Here is a 17,954-nt window from a genome sequence, read left to right as displayed (position 1 = left end):
AACTTGGACAAATTACTTCATCTGTGAGCACAAGCCCACCAGAAACACTGCCTGGAGATGCTGAAGTTCCCTGTAAAACCCCAGTTTACCTAGCCAGAATGCCACGCAAAACGGTATAGATGCACACTTAATTTAATAAGAATAGCAGAAGACTTCCTCTAAGTATCAGCATAGTTCTCTTGAAACTACGTGATTAATTAAAACTTTTCATTTGTATCATTTATGTTCACAACATTATAATAAACTGCACAGCCCCATAACTGCATAGAGTTAATACTTAACACCAAATTGTAATAGTTACCAATTCTGTAAAAATGGGCAGCATAACCTTTGTTTATCGGACTATCCAAATTCTTAAACCTCATATCCAGACATAACTTATACATACATATTCATGTAGCATCTTCAGAATCTATCCATATATTCCCACTTACTCACAGCAAACTTGAAACATACAGACATACTTTATTGTATGCAATATATCCAAACCTTTAACGACATGACCTTCTATAACTTATATACAGCGGTACCAATAATATTTTCAACTCAAATACATAATTTATTTGAAACACAACCATACATGAATAATCCCAAACGTTAGTCAATCGCGCTGCTCTTGACGTCTGCTAACCACCTTTTTCACGTTCCTAGTTCTTTGAAAACACGTCGTCCGAGAAAGAACCTGAAATGTGTCCCCAAACGCAGGGTGAGATTTGAAATCCCATTAAACTCTAAGTTTATAGAATAGTCTCCCATTCTTAAGTTCATTTCCTGCATAATTGGTCAGCACACGTAGAATAGCATAAACATATAGATTACACATACAATATTCAGACAAAACATACAGCACATAACATACAAAATTTCATATTATTAAATCTAGTTCATTTGCATCCTATGGTTAATTTTCATGCAATCATTATAGTTTGACAAGCAATTTAACATATTTAAATTAAACAGTTAGCTTATATATAATTTGTAAACATACAATGGTAAATAATAAACATGTAAACGCACAAGCACTTTCAAACAACTTTATTTACATTAGTAAATCATTCACAATTTACCATTAATCTTATAGAATTTATCATGTAATCCAATGCTACAGTTCTTACAAAAGTTTTCATCTTTCTTTCGTTAACCTAATACTCTCGAAGTAATATCTCCCAGTATCATAGCATTCACAGACATACTCACTTTCATTATCATATTCTTCTTTCAAAAACCACTACTAATAATTTCTTTAATTTTTAGAATATCAACAAAACTTACAAATACAATAAAAATCAACAGACAACAAATTAATTAAACAAACAGTAGAGAATAAGAAAAATCAGTAAATATATTTAATTAACAGACAGACACACCAAATAAGTTATTAGACAAAACACATCATAATACAAAGTAATTCATCAATTAAACAAATACATTACATTACAACACACACACACACATTCAATCTACACATTACAATGCATTACAGAAATACAAGATAAACCTGTATTACAATCGCAGATATATTTATCTTCACATCACAAATAGCCGGAACCATCCGAGGACCGGATACGTTCACGGTAATAACTTATCATATTCCATCAAAGTCATCCATTTATCAAATGATCTCAACTTGTACGACCAGTTATTCATTGGCCTCGTACTGGAATTCACTCATATTTCATGTATATTTATATATAATTTACTTTATAGAATTATGTACTTTTAACTCAACACATTTAAAAAGCATCCATTTTTCTAAGGATTACATGTACAAACATCACAGACATTTAGTATTCATTACTTTTCTCTTTACGAGATACAACTGATTCACCGTCAAATTTATCAAAACATTAAAGTATCTGAACATCACTCAAAGTACATTTCCAGACTTATCAGATATACCAGTCATTTCACAAATCATCAGACACATCAATCATTTAACATATCAACAGACACATCAATCATTTCGCATATTAACAGACATAATAATCATTTCACATATTAACAAATACGTCAATTCTTTCTGCATATTCACATACAAGTTATTCATTCTACATATCAACAAATATGTAAATCATTTCACATGTTAACAAATACGTCAATCGTTTCACATATTAACAGATATGTCAACGTTGAACTCATTATTTAACTTAGATATCAACATACCTCATGCATTACATTTTTATTTACCATATACATAATACTATTCCAATGTCCAACCATATTATTAATACAGACAATAACCATTATCCCACCGGATTCTGGTAGAACAATAAGACAGAAGAAAACTCCTTAAACAGAAAGCTTACATGCAAAGCTTTACTTATAGACAACTTGATTCCCCAATAAATTGCTTCTGAATACACACTAGTATCACAAACAAGACACTATCAATTACTGATTAAGTGTCCTTGCAATTCAAACAATTAACATTTATATGTTAATTCACCAATTTACTTAGATTATTTTATCCAACTCTTAAAACTATTGTACTTGAATTGTTCTTATTAAATTCTGAAACTTCACCATCTTAATCTAGGCCATAAGCTTTACAACGGTGTATTATAAGCTTCGTTTCGATAAGCATAACTCAAGATATGTCCGCTGTAAGCAAATTGCTTAAACCCGTCGTCAAAAAATAGGGCAGCAGAAACTTCTGTATTTTTCTGGAAATGCTAACCAACCCATTTTATTCAGAAATTTTTATGACAAATACTAGACATCTGGGGATTTAATTTGACATAAGATTCGTCCTGTTTCGTTAAGAAGCGAAGGAGTTATGAATCTTGAAAAATCCATGTAACATGTTGCCAACACAGGGAAAATTCGAACACTGTCCACACTTTCTTAATCTGGGCATGATCCAGACCTCATAAAAATACACTCTTTTTGACAAGAAACTAGACATCTTAATCTTAAATTTGATGTATCACACACTTCATTTCATTAAGAAATGAGTGGGACATGCCCTTTTTAATTTGGGCTAGAGGAAAACAATATTTCATTACAGCCTGAACAACCTTCACTCTTTCAATAACGAAATCTTCAATTCTGGTTGTATTATTCTGAATCTTTCATATGTTATACTAGACTTACATATGTTTAATTTGGAGCAAACCACACTCCATTTGGAGTTCTTAAACTTCAATTATAAATTTTTCAAAACAGAGGCTAGATTACCTCTATTAGGGTTTGTCACTTTTTCTTTAGACTAGTTTGCGTAGTTTTCTTTTAATTCAGCAAATCAAACTTTAATCCCATCAAAACTTCATCAAATATTCAAGATTTTAAATATTTATCCTTAACATAGGAAGAACAAAGATGAATTCTCCATATTAAACCACTAGAAATCAAGTAGGTTACCTTGTTCCAAAACAACTCTAGGTTAATCTCCACACTTTAAACTCTTGAAACCATCAGCTTTTCACACAAGTTCAGCCACAACTCCATGACTTTGGAGAGTATAAAATCCATTCATCACAACCCCTCTTGAAAAATTAATTACATGGTTGTATTCACAAGCTCCTAAACTACAAGTTTCATGTAGAAACTTTCACCTGAAAGTGTTTAGTTTAAGAGATATGACTTAGCTCCTTTTTAATAAACCATGTTCAGCCATGCAAAACACAAGGAAGAGGAGGAGAAGAGGAAGGCTTCGTGGGACTTGAGAAAGAAAAGGAAACCTATTTGGTCTTCCTGAAATATCTAAGTTATTTTAACTTAGTTTAAGTAACTTGTTAACTTTTCATTTCTCAACTTAACAACCAATTCCAATGATCCACCTCACTCTTCTAGGCTCTTCTATAAGACCACATCTTCGACTGACCCCTTTGGAATAAAAAAGGAATTGCTTTTTGTTGTTAAAATATCACAAATTTACTTAGTTTTTAACTTTAACCACTAGCCTGCTATTTTTTACTTTCAACACCATTTATCTTTAATCCTATTGGCTACTTTTTCTATACTCATTCAGCCTTCAAAACTGAACACACAAGGAAGAATGCAAATATCTAAAATACTATTATGATGCATCACAATATTAATTTCGAGACATATGCACGATTGATGACAATTAAATCAGGATATACGGCTTTCTGAGAGGGATTATCTGAATACATACTGGGTGTATCAGTACAGAAAGAGTCTACAACATGCAATTGTAGGTCTCGATTAAACGCTTCAATTTTATCTTACATGGTATTAGACATTCTAATATAAAAATTTATAAATGCAATCGACAGATACTAATTCTGAGGAAATCTAAATAATTTATATCTATTTTCCGTATGTATATATATAATTAGAGTTCCCCCTTCTTGATTAATTAAATCTCTTAATGTACTTTTAGTTAAAGAATAACACATGTTGTTCTTAACATTTTTTCTCTTATTTTTTTTTTTTGTGGCATTAAAATCATCTTAAATTAATTATGAATATTTGTATATAATTTTAAATATCACTTTTATAGTTTAAAATATTTTTAAATTTAAATTTACCTAAATTTAAAAAAATATCATAAAATGAACGAAATATATTCTAGTGTAATATATATATAGAAATACTCTATCATGGTGAATCTTGAAGATAGGATCTGATGTCATTTTCACTTTGAGGTGGTAGTGATAGCATATGTCCATTAATGTAATTTAAATTAATAATATATAAAAAAGGAAAATATCACTTTTACCTGTGGAAAATAATATATCACTGGTTAAGATTATTTTGCATTAGTGTAAATTACACTTATTTTTTGTTATTGATTTTATTCATATCTAAGGGCCTTAATTTATTAAATATGTGAATTGTTAAATATAAGTAAATCAATTATCAAAATTGGATATAAGACTTAATATTCTTATATTGCTTAGCCAACAATTATAAAATTTGAATGTAAAAAATGCCTTTATTTTGCCGTAAACATTTTTTTCATCTAGTTCACTTCCTCTTCCACCTCTACTACCTTTTGTTCCACCACCAATAACAAACTACTCCACCACTCATCCTAGGATAAAATTAGGGACAAATAGTGGAGGACTCAGATTTCCTTCTATTATAACTGGCCTTCTCTTTCGAGCAACATATGTTGGACAACTTGATAACCCACATGTAAAAAGACATAAATGCAATCAATGTGCTAAAATGAGGGGAAATACTAAGGGTTTTATATTTCTCATTCAACATGAGAATTGAATGAGACCCACGTATGTAAGAAAAAATTATGTGTAGAACCCACGTTGGCACGGAAATCGAAAGGTGTGTAGGAAAATTCAAATTCTCATGTTAAATGAGAATTATAAAACCCAAATACTAAAGATTCGAAACTAAAGGAAAAATAAGTTAGATATTAAGACATCGATTTTCCAAAACAGAATACATGAATGTAATTAATCATGTGTCCCATGGTGTAATTAAAATATGTAATATAAACAACATTAATTAATGTGGGGGCAAAAGAATGAAAGCCGAAGACTAAAGGGTAAGCATAAATACAATAACAAATTCAAAATGCAGGAGAAAAGACCCAAAACTAATGAGAAGGATCATTCCCACCTCATCTGACATTTAGGTCTTTTTAACAGCTACAGTAAGCGCATCCTCTATAGCTTGAGCAAAAGTTGCAATCTTGTATGTGAAAAAACCCACTAGCATTGGTATCAATTGTAACTGCATAAATCCAAATTCGGGAACGAGAATCCTGCAACCAAAAAGGCCTTGTTAAGTGCAGAAAACTAGGATAGGTTCATGAACAAATACAAATGCCCTATGGATTAAATCAAGAAAAAAAAGTTCAAGAAATTTTGTTAGCAAATTAAATTGACTTCATTAAACAAAATAATAGTTGTTCCAATTGCATATGAAAATAGGACTTACCCATTCCAACGGTTAAAAACCATGACTAATATAACAGGAACTAGCAATCTTGGCTGCCCAATTGCTCCCCTGCAAGTAACATACAATAAGAAACCAAGTGATAGAAATTCAATTCCCTCCTATTTAGCATACCATGTGGAACTGTGGAAGATAGCACTATCCTTAAACGATATTGTTAAGGATATAATAGCCTAGGTTAAATTTTTCTACCTTTCTTTTACCGTGATATTATATATGGTTGCTGTAAACTTCAACATGGACAAAATAATTTTGGAATCATACCAATGAAAAATTGAAAACTTCACTAATCAAATAGTCATGGTGGTAACAAGAAGACTCGTGTTTATCTACTCAAGACATTAAATTCTGCATAGTAAATCTATCATCTATAGATTACTTGACAAGGCCCTTTGCACCATTCGTTTTTAGCGCGTCCACGCTACTTCCCAGCATCCGAATATATGCCAAAGAACCAAGAAAGCCAGCACCAAAGCTGAAGACATGAAAGACAAGTATACATTAAAAAAAATATGGATAAACCTTAAAACTTTCTTTTGAAAGATACTATTACTAATACCTTATCTTTTATTAGTAATTTCAACTTTTATGAATAATAATTGATAACCAGCACAACAGTATGGATTTGTCCAATATGTCTCTCAATAACAACTTGAAGTTAGTAATTTCCTGTTAGTTTTTATTTTTAACCATCTCAAAGTTCATTTTTTTTTTTTTTTTTAATAAAACAAAGGGGCTAGAGCCCAAAAGAAATTACATCAAAGTGGATTCCGCATCCAGGTTCTGACTCAGCTCACAGGGAGCGTCATCCAAAAGAATCAAATTCTCATTCGCAGAAGAAGCTAGCTTAGCAAGAGTATCTGCACAAACATTGTTGTCCCTAGTGACATGCAAGAAAATAACATTCCAATCCTTGTTACTCCAGCTTCTAATGCTGTCCACAATCTGTGAGGTTCCATTAATGGCTGTGTTACCATTTATAGCTTGGATAGCTAATAGACAGTCACTTTCAACTAACAGTTGAGACACTCTTTTAGTCCAGGCTACCCTGATACCCATTAAGATTGCCCAAAGTTCAGCAATTAAAGGGGAGCAAATACCCACCTTATAGAGGAAACCAGATCTCCAGTTGCCTACCTCATCTCTGAATAGGCCCCCACATGCAGCCAACTCGGAGATAGGCTGCACAGTAGCATCAACATTGAGTTTAATCCAACCCGGAGGAGGAGCTAACCAGCACTCTCTGCGGTGAGCACGCGAGTGGCTCTGAGCATTTCTTCTATTCAAACCACCAGATACTATATCCCTGATAAACTTGGATAAGAAAATTAAAGGCTGGTCTGGTCTAGTGAGCTGAGTATCATGCATATCACAATTTCGCCACTTCCACAGGTGCCAGATGGTGGCAGCAAAAATGTCAAGCCAGTTTAAGAGTTGCTGGTTGGGCCACTTCTGGTTGATATTCATTTGGAACCACTCCTTGAGAGGCAAACTGAAAAAATTCCTAGGAGGGGAGCCAAGGAACCAGGCCTCCCAAATTGGGGCTGCCTTACTGCAGTCCCTAAGGACATGAGCTATGCTTTCTACCTCAGTGGAGCACAAATGGCAGAAAGGGGAGTCACCCCACTTAGCTGAGTATTCTTGAGTGAGAAGCCTGCCATGGTACACCATCCACATAAAGGCACAAATTCTTTGGGGGCCTCTCCACTTCCAGATAGCTTTCCAGATGGGATCAGTAGGCATAGCCTCAAAATCCATGAGATTATTTTAAGCTAAACGGACAACGTTTTTGCTATTAGGAGAGTTCTTCCACATGAGGCTATCATCCCTACCAGTACTGACCGGGGGGATAATGGGGCGAAGGACTTGCACCACCTCCAAGGGAAGGCTCCTCCTTATAGTCTCCAGATTCCACTGCCCAGTGTCATAGTCAACCAGATCTGCCACCCTGCAATTAACATGACAATGTTCTACATCCGAAGTGGTATAATCAATTAGAGGCAAGTCTAGTTGGGTCCACTTATCCAGCCAGAAAGCAACATCTTTCCCATTCCCAACATTCCACTGCATAGATGACAGGAAGTCTTCCCAGATTCTGCCCAGGCTTTTCCAAAGACTAGAGTCAGATTGGGAGGTCTTGATAGATCTTCTAAGATCTTGCAATCTGCCATATTTACCAGTAAGGACTTGCACCCAAAGAGACTCACTGTTGCTGGTTATCCTCCAAGCTAGTTTGTGAAGAAAAGCTTCGTTGTGAATCGAAAGCTTATGAATGCCCAGGCCTCCCGAACACTTGGGTTTGCACACATTGTCCCAAGCAACAAGATGAACTTTCTTCTTATCAGGCAAATCTCCCCAAATAAAGGACCTTTGGATTTGTTCTATCTCATTGCAGATTGACAGTGGAAGAGAGCTGTGTTGCATATGGTAAACAGGGATAGTGCTAATAACTGAGTTGGCCAAGGTAACTCTACCCGCGAAGGAGAGGAGGTGCCTTTTCCAGTTAGCTAGGTGAGACTTGACTCTATTGAGCACACCAGAGTAGTTCTTTCTTCTCCCTCGCCCATGCCAAAGCATGGCCCCCAAGTACTTGCCAAGAGAATTGGCCATTTTGAAACCACTAGCCTGCGCAATGGTAACCTTATCAACCAGGCAAGTATTCTTAGAGAAGTAAATTATAGTCTTGTCAATACTTATCAACTGCCCAGACATATCACAAAAATCTTTCAGACAGCTCATCATAACATTTAGCTGATCCAGACTAGCTTCTCCAAATAATACCAGGTCATCTGCAAACATGAGGTGAGAGATAGCTGGCCCTCTTCTACCTGCCTTCATTGGCTTCCACAGCTTTTTACTGACAGCCTCAGCAATTAAATGAGACAGTTTGTCCATACACATAACAAATAAATACGGGGAGATGGGATCACCTTGCCGGATGCCCCTGGAGGGAGAGAATTTCTCAGAGGGGCTTCCATTCCACAGGACCTGGAATCTGGCCGACTGAACACAACCTTCAATTAAATCAGCTAAAGAGTGAGGGATACCTGCTTCTATAAGGATGTTTCTGATGAAAACCCAATTCAGACGGTCATAAGCTTTAGCAAGATCAATCTTAATAGACATGAAAGCTTTCTTACCTGTGAGCCTATTCATGGAGTGAGTCATTTCTTGAGCAATGATGACATTATCATGAATATTTCTGCCAGGGACAAAACTGGTCTGGAATGGAGAAATAAGCTTATCCAAGACGGGCTTGAGACGGTTAACAATGATCTTGGATATCGCTTTATAGATAACATTACACAAAGCTATGGGCCTCAATTGGTCCACTCTTTCCGGCTTATCCACTTTAGGACATAGGACCAGTAGGGTATCATTGATTTCTTGAATTTTCTCCGGGCTGTCAATGAACTCCTTAACATCTTTACAAAGCTTATCAGCAAGGAAATCCCAATTTTTCTGAAAAAAGGCAGCTGGGAACCCATCTGGGCCAGGAGCCTTGTGGGGTCCCATTTGGAAGAAGGCTCTCTTAATTTCCTCAGAGTTAACCGGTCTGGAGAGGGCCATCAAATCAATAGGATCCAGTTCAGGCCACTTATTGGCCGTTTGCTTCCAAATTCTAGCATGATTATCTTCAGAATAAAGCTTGAGGTAGAAGCTAGACACCATGCTCTTGAGCTCATTATCCCTTCTAATCCACCTACCTGCTTCATTTTGCAGAGCATAAATTTTATTTCTACCCCTTCTGGCAATAGTTGTAGTATGGTAAAACTTTGTGTTTCTGTCCCCATGCCGAATCCACAAGGCTCTAGACTTTTGGTACCATAATTGTTCCTCCAGGTCCAAGGTAAGTTCCAACTCTCTTCTAAGCTCCAAATCCAATTTCACCAGAAACGAATTATGTCTAGTTTCCAAGCTCCTCTGGATACCATCAAGCCTTCGAATAATGGATATTTTTTTCCTATGGATAAACCTGAATGTGTGTTTGTTCCAATCTCGAAGAACTGGAACTAGCTTGATCAGGTTTGAGGCAGAACCATCATTCGACTTCCAGTTGTCAGCTAGGACCTGCTTAAAAGTAGGATGCTCCAGCCACGGAGGAAAAAACCTAAAAGGCCTCTCTTCCCAAGGGGAAGAAGCTTTCAATAAAGAGATGAGCAAGGGATTGTGGTCCGATTGAATTTTAGGAATAACCTGGACTACTGCATCTTCAAACAGCAATCTCCATTGGATGTTAGCTACAGCTCTATCCAATCTCTTGAAGACTCTATCAAGGTTCGAAAATTTTGGACCTTTCCAGGTAAATTTAGGACCCACACTACCCATATCCAGCAGCTGACAGTCATTGAGAATAGCAGCAAAATTAGAGCAATTACCTAGATCCGCAGGGGCTCCTCCTCGTTTTTCATGCGCCACTGCAATCTCGTTGAAGTCTCCAGCAGCCATCCACGGTTCCAGGTACTGCACTGAGATCCTTTTCAGGTCATCCCAAAGCTCCTTCCTATTTTCTCTTCTGGGAGTAGCATACACAGCCGTAAAGAGAAAGGGAGGGTTGTCAGGAACCTGCACTCTAACAAGAATATACTGAGAACTTTTCTCAATTAACGAAACAGAGAACTTATCTTGATTCCAGAGAATCCAAATACCACCAGCGAAGCCAACAGCTTCCTCTACGATCGAATTAGAGAACCCAAGAGACCGAATCACCTTGGCGGCTCTGACACCACTAATTCTAGGCTCAAGCAACACTACCATATCACACTTGTATTTCTTCGAGAACGTCCCTATGATTCCTTTGAAGCGCTTCTTCGCAGCTCCACGGCAGTTCCATATGAAAACATTCATTGAGAAGGGGTTGGATTGTTAGTGGTAGATCGGGCACCACTTCTCCCACTATCCTTTCTCTCCGCCAACGGCTGGGTATTTCGGCCTCCCAAAGAGGGTTTCGATGGACTATTGCTCCGAGATCTATGGTAGCCATGCTCCTTGCCATCTCTAGGGTTAACATTCTCTTTCCTCTCCAAGGACTGACCGGCCAGCTTGATATTACCTCCTTGGCTAATCTGCATGTAGTCGATTGCTTGGTTGAGGGCATCTTCACTAACCTCTCTTGGCATTCGACTCATGAACTGGAGGATGTCCAGTTCCTTCCGTTTGCTTTCCTCGAGCTGCATCGCGTTGCTAACTTGGGACACCTGTAGCAAGTCGGATTTTGCAGGGGCAAGGATGGGAGCAAGATTTTTGGGCAGGGGCTTTGGCTGGCCCAGATGCTCTACGGTTTCGTTAAAAGCAATTTTCTGGTGCCCTTGGGCCTTAACACTAGGGACCAACTTACTCGGGCCCTTAATCGAACCAGAGGGTTGCTTAGTGGTACTACGAGATCCATTACCATTTGGGTTGTACCCTTTACCTGGAGCCGTTGACTTTGGGGCTTGATAGAGAAGATTTGGTGGGGTACCACTTCCTGAAACCTTGCTGCTACCTGTCAAAGCTGACACCTTTTTAGTAGGAATTTGGCTTCGAGTGGCTTCACTCTGTATACCTGCCACATCCTGCTCCTCTGCTGTGGCCAGTGCCTCATACCTAGTGTTAAGGCTGCTATCTTTTGTCCCATTACCTGTAGCAGATCTATTCGGATCTCCTACACCGGAGTGGCGTTGCTGAGGCTTTTTCTTCTCCTCCGGCTGACCTCTGGAGGAGGTATTAGGTTTACGAATCCTGTTACGCTTCTGGACCAGCATCCATTCGCCAAACGCGTCATCCTTGTTATCCCTAGATGGGATTTTTTCCATGGGACTCTTCTCCTTCCTCTGGATACTAGTGCCTACCGGGGATAGGTTCGTTGGAATAGGGGAATTCCCAATACATGACTCTTGCCTGTGGCCATAACAGCCACACTTGAAGCAAACTAATTGAAGACCTTCATACGCCACTTGGAATGTTCTGCCCAGAACCTCAAACGTTGGAATAAAAGATTTCCTTAAGTCTACTTCTATGCAAATGCGGGCAAACTTGCCTTTTTCCGTGTGCTCTGCATACTCACCTGTTCCTCCATCATACTTCCTCAACGAATTCTTATCCACCTTAAGCGTCTTTCCAAGAAGATTACCTATTCTCCATAGGTGTTGAGCAGTGTATACCTCAAGCGGAAGCCCAGGGATGCGCACCCAAACTGCTAGCCGTTTAACTTGTTCATCATATGGGTCAAACATTGGTCTCCATCTCTGCACAACAACATAGTGACCCACCACCACCCATGGGCCTTCTTGTAATACATGGAGATAATCCTTCTCTTCCTGAAAATTTATTAGGATGTAGCCGTTGTCCAGGTCAATGACTTCTGTACCACCTCTTAGAGCCCACATTTTGTTCAGTCTTGTCATTAGGTAGCGGTTGCTAATCCGTCTCCCTAAAAGTTTAACGATGAGAGCTTTTTCCCATCTTTTACAATCTTCTTTGTGTTGTTTCTTGGATATATGATAAACAGGGCAGAGGGGGTTAGCTTGAACTACAGTGACTTCTTCCTCCATCATACCATCTTCTTCCTCTTCTCTCCTTTGAGTGTCCCTCCAATCTTCCTCGTCACTATGAATGTCATCATCTCCTCCATTGAGTTGGAGCACCATGTCTTTGTAAGACACTACCCTCTTGCCTTCTCCATCAAGAATACTCCTGGGTTGCGGTGGTTTCCCTTCAGAGGTCAATCCAGCGCTTGGCTCTTGAACCCTTATTGCAAGGTTAGCCCCTTCCATGGTAGCGTCTTCAAAGCCAACATCCTTAGGCTTTTTAACGCTTCGTTCCAACAAGTCTTCTTCTTCTCGCACAGGTTCAGAGCCTTCGCCCACTCGACAAGTCTCCATAGCTAAGCTCAAACTTTAGTTGTCTAAGCTCAGATGTCCCATCTCAAAGTTCATTGTGTCTAAGTTAACTTCTAGTAAGGAAGAAGAATGGAGAGGACCTATTTACTCAATTCCCCTCCTTGAGAGAAAAACCCATTTCTTTCTGAATTGGTCTAAAGCAAGGAAAGGAATTATTGTTTCTACAAAACTAATTTCTTTTCTTTTCTTTTCTTTCCAGTCTCTTTAATGATTAGTTTAATCCAATGTAAACACAAGAAAGATATGCTGCATTTAAATTCCTCATTTTGTATTCAAATGCAGGGAATGTAAATATTTTACCATCCCTTTCTTTTCCCTCCATATTTTTGAAAAAATCTTTGTTGCTCTAACCAACCTAAATCCCTACACTCATGAGTAAAGACTTTTTGAACAGTATTGACCATTTGTATTTCAAAGAGGGAGATGCATTATAATGAATATGAAGTGAGTGAACTGTTAAAATTTAAAACCCCTTTAGTTATAAACTAATCTAGAACAATGTCATACCCCATGTGTCAAGAAGTTTTCAGTTCATATATCTTTTTTGAGTATGATTACTGGATGGTGGTTGTACATTAAACTGAACTTTAGCCCTCGGTTTAACCATATTTGATAGCATTGATGAAAGATAGGAAAGATATAGGATGATCACCAATTCAGAATAACTAAGTCAATAAGTGAGTGAAGAAATTTAAGTACCTAGCTGCAATCTCAGGAGTATAAGAAACATATGCGGAAACCAGACCAACACCACCTATACCCAATGTAAGGATTTGCATTTTCTTCTTTAACTGAAAACCCAAAATAAGCTTAGAGACAAAATTTGATATTTAATCAATGTCACAAGGGAAGAGGATAAGATTTACCAGGTTGCTAACAAAGAAAAAAGAGTAAACCCTCTGCTCGGTCCTCCAAAGATTAGAGTGTCACAAAATTACTCCTCCAAAGATTTTTTTGTCACCAAATTAGCCCCTCAAAGACTGTTACCACTATAGTCCCCAAAGAATTTTGTCAGAGAATTAATCCCTCAAAGATATAAAATAGTCATCAAATTCGTCTTTTTGTGCCACCACTTTAGTCCTTTATAAGGGACAAATATGGTGATGTTTAAGATCTTTGAGAGACCAATGTGGTGACAAAATTTTTGGAGGACTAATGTGGTAACACAGCTAATTTTTTCAAGAATGAAGTTGGTAACAACAATCTTTGTAGGACTAATGTGGTGACACCCTGATCTGTAGACGACCAAGAAAAGGGTTTAATTAAGAAAAAATAAATAGACAATGTTGTTGAGTACCTTGGCATACTGCTCCTCAGATTGAACAGCCAATACTTCTGGATCTTCACGAGATCGCCTTAATTCCCGAAACATCACATCCTACACGAAGTCTAAATCAGATATTTGAAGAGTAGAAAGTAACTTCTAAGTGTTCCTAAAGTTACATAGGTTGTCAAGTTTCTGTTTTGGGTTCAAAAAGTCAACTGATTGAGCTCTGTCTTACAGAAGCAAATATTATTAAGTTATCCTAGGTTACATAAGCTGGAAAATATACCCAGTTAATAAGTACAAAATTAGATCTTAATGGCAAGGAGTTAATGTTATATAGAAAAACATCACTTACACTTCCTCCAGTTGCAGCCTTGGTAGCTCTATCCCATTTTTCTTGCTCACGGCGTGTTGGTACCAGTTTCCATCTTACCCTCTTGCTTACATTCACCTGATCACCATTTCATTTGAAAAAAGAGAATTGAATCACATGGAAAAACAATACAAGGTATTATGTATTTTTTCTTTTTTCTTTTTTTTCCAAATAGAACTCAATAGAAAAAAAATAAGTACAATTAAATATTGAGATATATCATAACTAAGACTAATTTTATCCAAAAGTTATAATAATCAAGTGAAGAGACAAATCTCTTACATCAGCTGCTGCCTCGATTTGCTGGTCTAGATTATGATTTGCAGGAGCTGAGAGTTCTTTGCTCAAATCAACTTCCAAACTACAGTTCATAATTCAAATAATTTTATGCAATAAGAAAGAACAAAAGACAAGGGAATGACGCAACCACATATGAAGACATGAATTCAAATATTGTAGAAAAAGACCTGTCAAGGCTCATGACTCTGTTTAAGCTTAGAAACCCAGAAGGCTCTTCCTGTTCAAGGAACTTTATTTATGTCAGAGCCAACTCACATAATCAAACAAATCCAAAATCATTCACCAAGATTGCTTAAGTCATCAACAACAAAAACCAAGGCCTTTTTTTCTCATTAGGTGGGGTTGGATACATGGATTGAATAACACCACTGTGTTCTATCGAAATCCAAGTCTCTATTAAAATATCTTGAATCACCGTTGATGAAAACGAAAGCATCTTAGAAGCCAAATATTGTGTAATATCATTTTGAATCCTATGCAAAAAATTGGAGTGAAGCAACTGCAAAAGAAGACGGCGCTGAAAAATGTTATTGTTCCCCATACTTTTCTACCACACTCATTATTGTGTTTAATATAAATTATAAGCCCTTGATGGGCATTTCTGTTGGAAGTAAATCTACACATTCGACAATATAATGAAGTGCCACTGATAGAGCCTAATTACGAAAGGCCCAAGTCAGTAAGGTGTACGTGAGGGACAAAGGAAGGAAGCAATGGCATGGGCCCACACATTCTACTTCCACTCAATCCGTTATTGCTGAGTCGGAGAATTTGTTAGAAGAGGAGGAAGTTCTACGCGTTGCAAGTTAGTTACTAAGGGAATATAATTAGGGGAGAGGGAGGACAGAAGAGGGCACCAAGGGGTCATTACTGTGTGAGGTTTTTGGAGGTTGCAAGGGCACCTCTGATTTATTACTTGTTTTCTTTCAAACACTGATCCATAGCAGCACTATGGAGAACCATATGAATTGATTTCGTGTTTTTACTGTTTAATTTCTGAGAAATACAAATACTGAGTTGTTATCCAGAAATTATTGTGTTCTTGCTGTGTTTCAATTCTTAAATCGTATCAGCCACACAATAATTTCATTACCATTTCTACCAAAATATGAATTATGCAATTTATATATTTTCCTTCCCTTGCTCAGAGTCACATTATGTAAAATAGTGAAAATACACAAGTGCAGGTCACTCAACATAATGATTGTGTAAACTAAAGTAAAACTTGGTTCAGTCAATTTCATTGCTTTAGGTTAGGTGGGGCACCAATGATGGGTTGACCATATCCATAGCCACTACATCTGCTCTGGAAAACTTAGGGCCTGTTTGGCCAAGTAAGTGGGTCTCTTAACAGTGTTGAGTGGGAGTGGGATTGGGATTGACTGTATAAGATAGTCACAGAAACTCAAAATTCAATATTTGGAAACTGAGATAGGTATAATTAATTTCTCTTGCTCATTAACACAATAATCAAGTAAAACCCACAAACACAAAGCAATAAGCATAATTAGCCAGTATACATATTTTCCAATCAATCAAAAATTCCAATAAAAACAGACACCAATACAACAGTAGAAGATAAAAGAGACACCCAGATAGGTAATGACTGAGAGAGAGAGAGAGAGAGAGAGAGAAACTGAATGAAAGTTGAGACCTTTGGAGTAGGGGGTTGAAGAGAAGGTTGAGGATCCTCAATCAACCTTTTAAAGCGACCCACAAAGTCTTTGTTCCACATAAAGTCATCAGAGGCCAAAGGGTCTTGATCCTCGCCTCCCCAGTACTTGCGGAGCTTGGTGGTGGCCGGAGGACCACCGTATTCACCAGGAGCCACCCCAGTGGACCATTTCATAGGCTTTTTCTTTGGAAGAATAACCTTGGTTTGCCTTGGATCCTGCGAGGGTTGAGAAGAAGGAGTTGAAGAATCTGGTGAGATGGGTGTGGCTGCAAATGCCACGCAATTGAAGTTCAGAATTGCCATTTTTTTTCTGTTCTGTTCTGAATAGCAGCGAAAGCTCAGAATCAGCTATGGAGAGATATTATTGTATTCTGTGTCTATTAAATTTCGACATTTCAAAACAAAACAAAAAAGTTAAATTAAATTAAATTACCAAAAAATATTATTTAAAAAAAAAAAAAAAAACTTCTCATTTTTTTTACTTTTTGTAAAAAATTTAATTTTAAATGGTGAAGTTATATACACACGAACACGATGGCCGCATATGCAAAATGTGATTTTACTTGCGTTTTACAAGTCATCATCGTCGTTTATTCAAAATAAAAAAAAAAAAAATACACTGATCGATATAGACTAGCGCCTTTAACATGCCGAACCACATGAGGCACGTGTTAATCGTGCCTACCTCCCCTATCTTATTCTCCTCATTTGTTCTCCTCAGTCCTCACAATTTTTCTCACTCAGAATATTCTCAATTTCTGTCATTTTTTTCTCTCCTCACTCTCTCCCATTTATCTATCTTTATTTTCAGTTTAATAATTAAATATTTTTATTTATAATTTTTATTTTATATTTATTGTTAATTATTTATATTAATTTTGTCATTTATTATTATTTATTGTTTTAAAAATTATGTAATTTAATATTTTTATTATTTATTATTTATGCCATTTATTATTTATGTTTGGCAATAAACCAAGAATCGAAAAATAATTTATTAGTTCTCAGTATAAATATTTGAAATACACCGATTATAATCTACAATTAATATAAATATAATAACTCATCACAGGGGTCAAACTGGGCCTGATCGGCCTACAGCTCGGCCTACGTCAGATCAGATCTGACCTAATATATTTTTGTAAAATAGGTCAGGCTTGGGTCTTAAAAAAACCTATTTAATAAATAGGTCGTAGGCTCACTTTCACAAGGTCTGGCTTATAAGTCTACGAGCCGACCTATATTGTACTATGTATTTTGAATAAAATAAAATAGAATAAGTATGCCTTGAAAAAAAATAAAAGATATAAATTTAATTAATTGCAATTATTTATAACTCAATTATATTTAATTATATTTTAATAGAAATCTGACTTTATTTCTTATGTAGAAGGAACTAACATCTCACATGTTAGATTGTGTATATGAATATATTAAAAGGTTTTTGGGAGAGGTTATACTTACTATAAGCATCATGATGTGTTTGTTGGGTTCATGTAGTTATTTTAATTTACATAGTATGGATTCATTTGTTGAATATGATGAAATATATGTTATTTAGTTTGAGCATTT

The 17,954-nt window shown here is 36.7% G+C and overlaps 1 protein-coding gene across 3 annotated transcripts; it reads right to left on the bottom strand.

Annotated features, from left to right (window-relative positions):
• Positions 1 to 343: 343 nt before the first annotated feature.
• LOC133294818 (protein CONSERVED ONLY IN THE GREEN LINEAGE 160, chloroplastic) lies at positions 344 to 16,748 on the bottom strand. 3 transcript variants are annotated; one of them, XM_061493573.1, is made up of 10 exons: positions 16,362 to 16,748; positions 14,875 to 14,936; positions 14,690 to 14,768; positions 14,390 to 14,485; positions 14,065 to 14,145; positions 13,467 to 13,558; positions 6,266 to 6,361; positions 5,869 to 5,937; positions 5,548 to 5,692; positions 344 to 682 (listed from the first exon to the last, which is right to left on the bottom strand). In XM_061493573.1, exons 1-9 carry the CDS (start codon positions 16,683 to 16,685, stop codon positions 5,560 to 5,562), a joined length of 1,032 nt encoding a protein of 343 aa, XP_061349557.1. In that variant the 5' UTR covers positions 16,686 to 16,748; the 3' UTR covers positions 344 to 682; positions 5,548 to 5,559. The 3 variants fall into 3 exon arrangements, with proteins under 3 accessions (XP_061349557.1, XP_061349556.1, XP_061349558.1); XM_061493572.1 differs by lacking the exon at positions 344 to 682 and having other exon boundaries at positions 5,346 to 5,692; XM_061493574.1 differs by lacking the exon at positions 344 to 682 and having other exon boundaries at positions 5,346 to 5,692; positions 14,875 to 14,924; positions 16,362 to 16,747.
• Between the last annotated feature and the right edge of the window lie 1,206 nt (positions 16,749 to 17,954).

The sequence above is a fragment of the Gastrolobium bilobum genome, unplaced genomic scaffold (assembly GCF_033153095.1).
Source record: "Gastrolobium bilobum isolate Gb01-03AN ecotype WA unplaced genomic scaffold, APGP_CSIRO_Gbil_v1 utg5755, whole genome shotgun sequence".
NCBI lineage: Eukaryota > Viridiplantae > Streptophyta > Magnoliopsida > Fabales > Fabaceae > Gastrolobium > Gastrolobium bilobum.
Note: the sequence above shows the minus strand (reverse complement) of the source record. Positions and strands in the feature narration are given on the sequence as shown.

What these genes read in the sequence shown, in the direction of transcription:
- LOC133294818 (XM_061493573.1), bottom strand. Translation starts at nt 16,685, where the DNA reads ATGGCAATTCTGAACTTCAATTGCGTGGCATTTGCAGCCACACCCATC. An exon ending in AGGCTGCAACTGGAGGAAGT is followed by an intron (nt 14,146 to 14,389) that starts GTAAGTGATGTT and finishes GACTTCGTGTAG; the next exon opens with GATGTGATGTTTCGGGAATT. An exon ending in CTGAGGAGCAGTATGCCAAG is followed by an intron (nt 13,559 to 14,064) that starts GTACTCAACAAC and finishes TTGGGTTTTCAG; the next exon opens with TTAAAGAAGAAAATGCAAAT.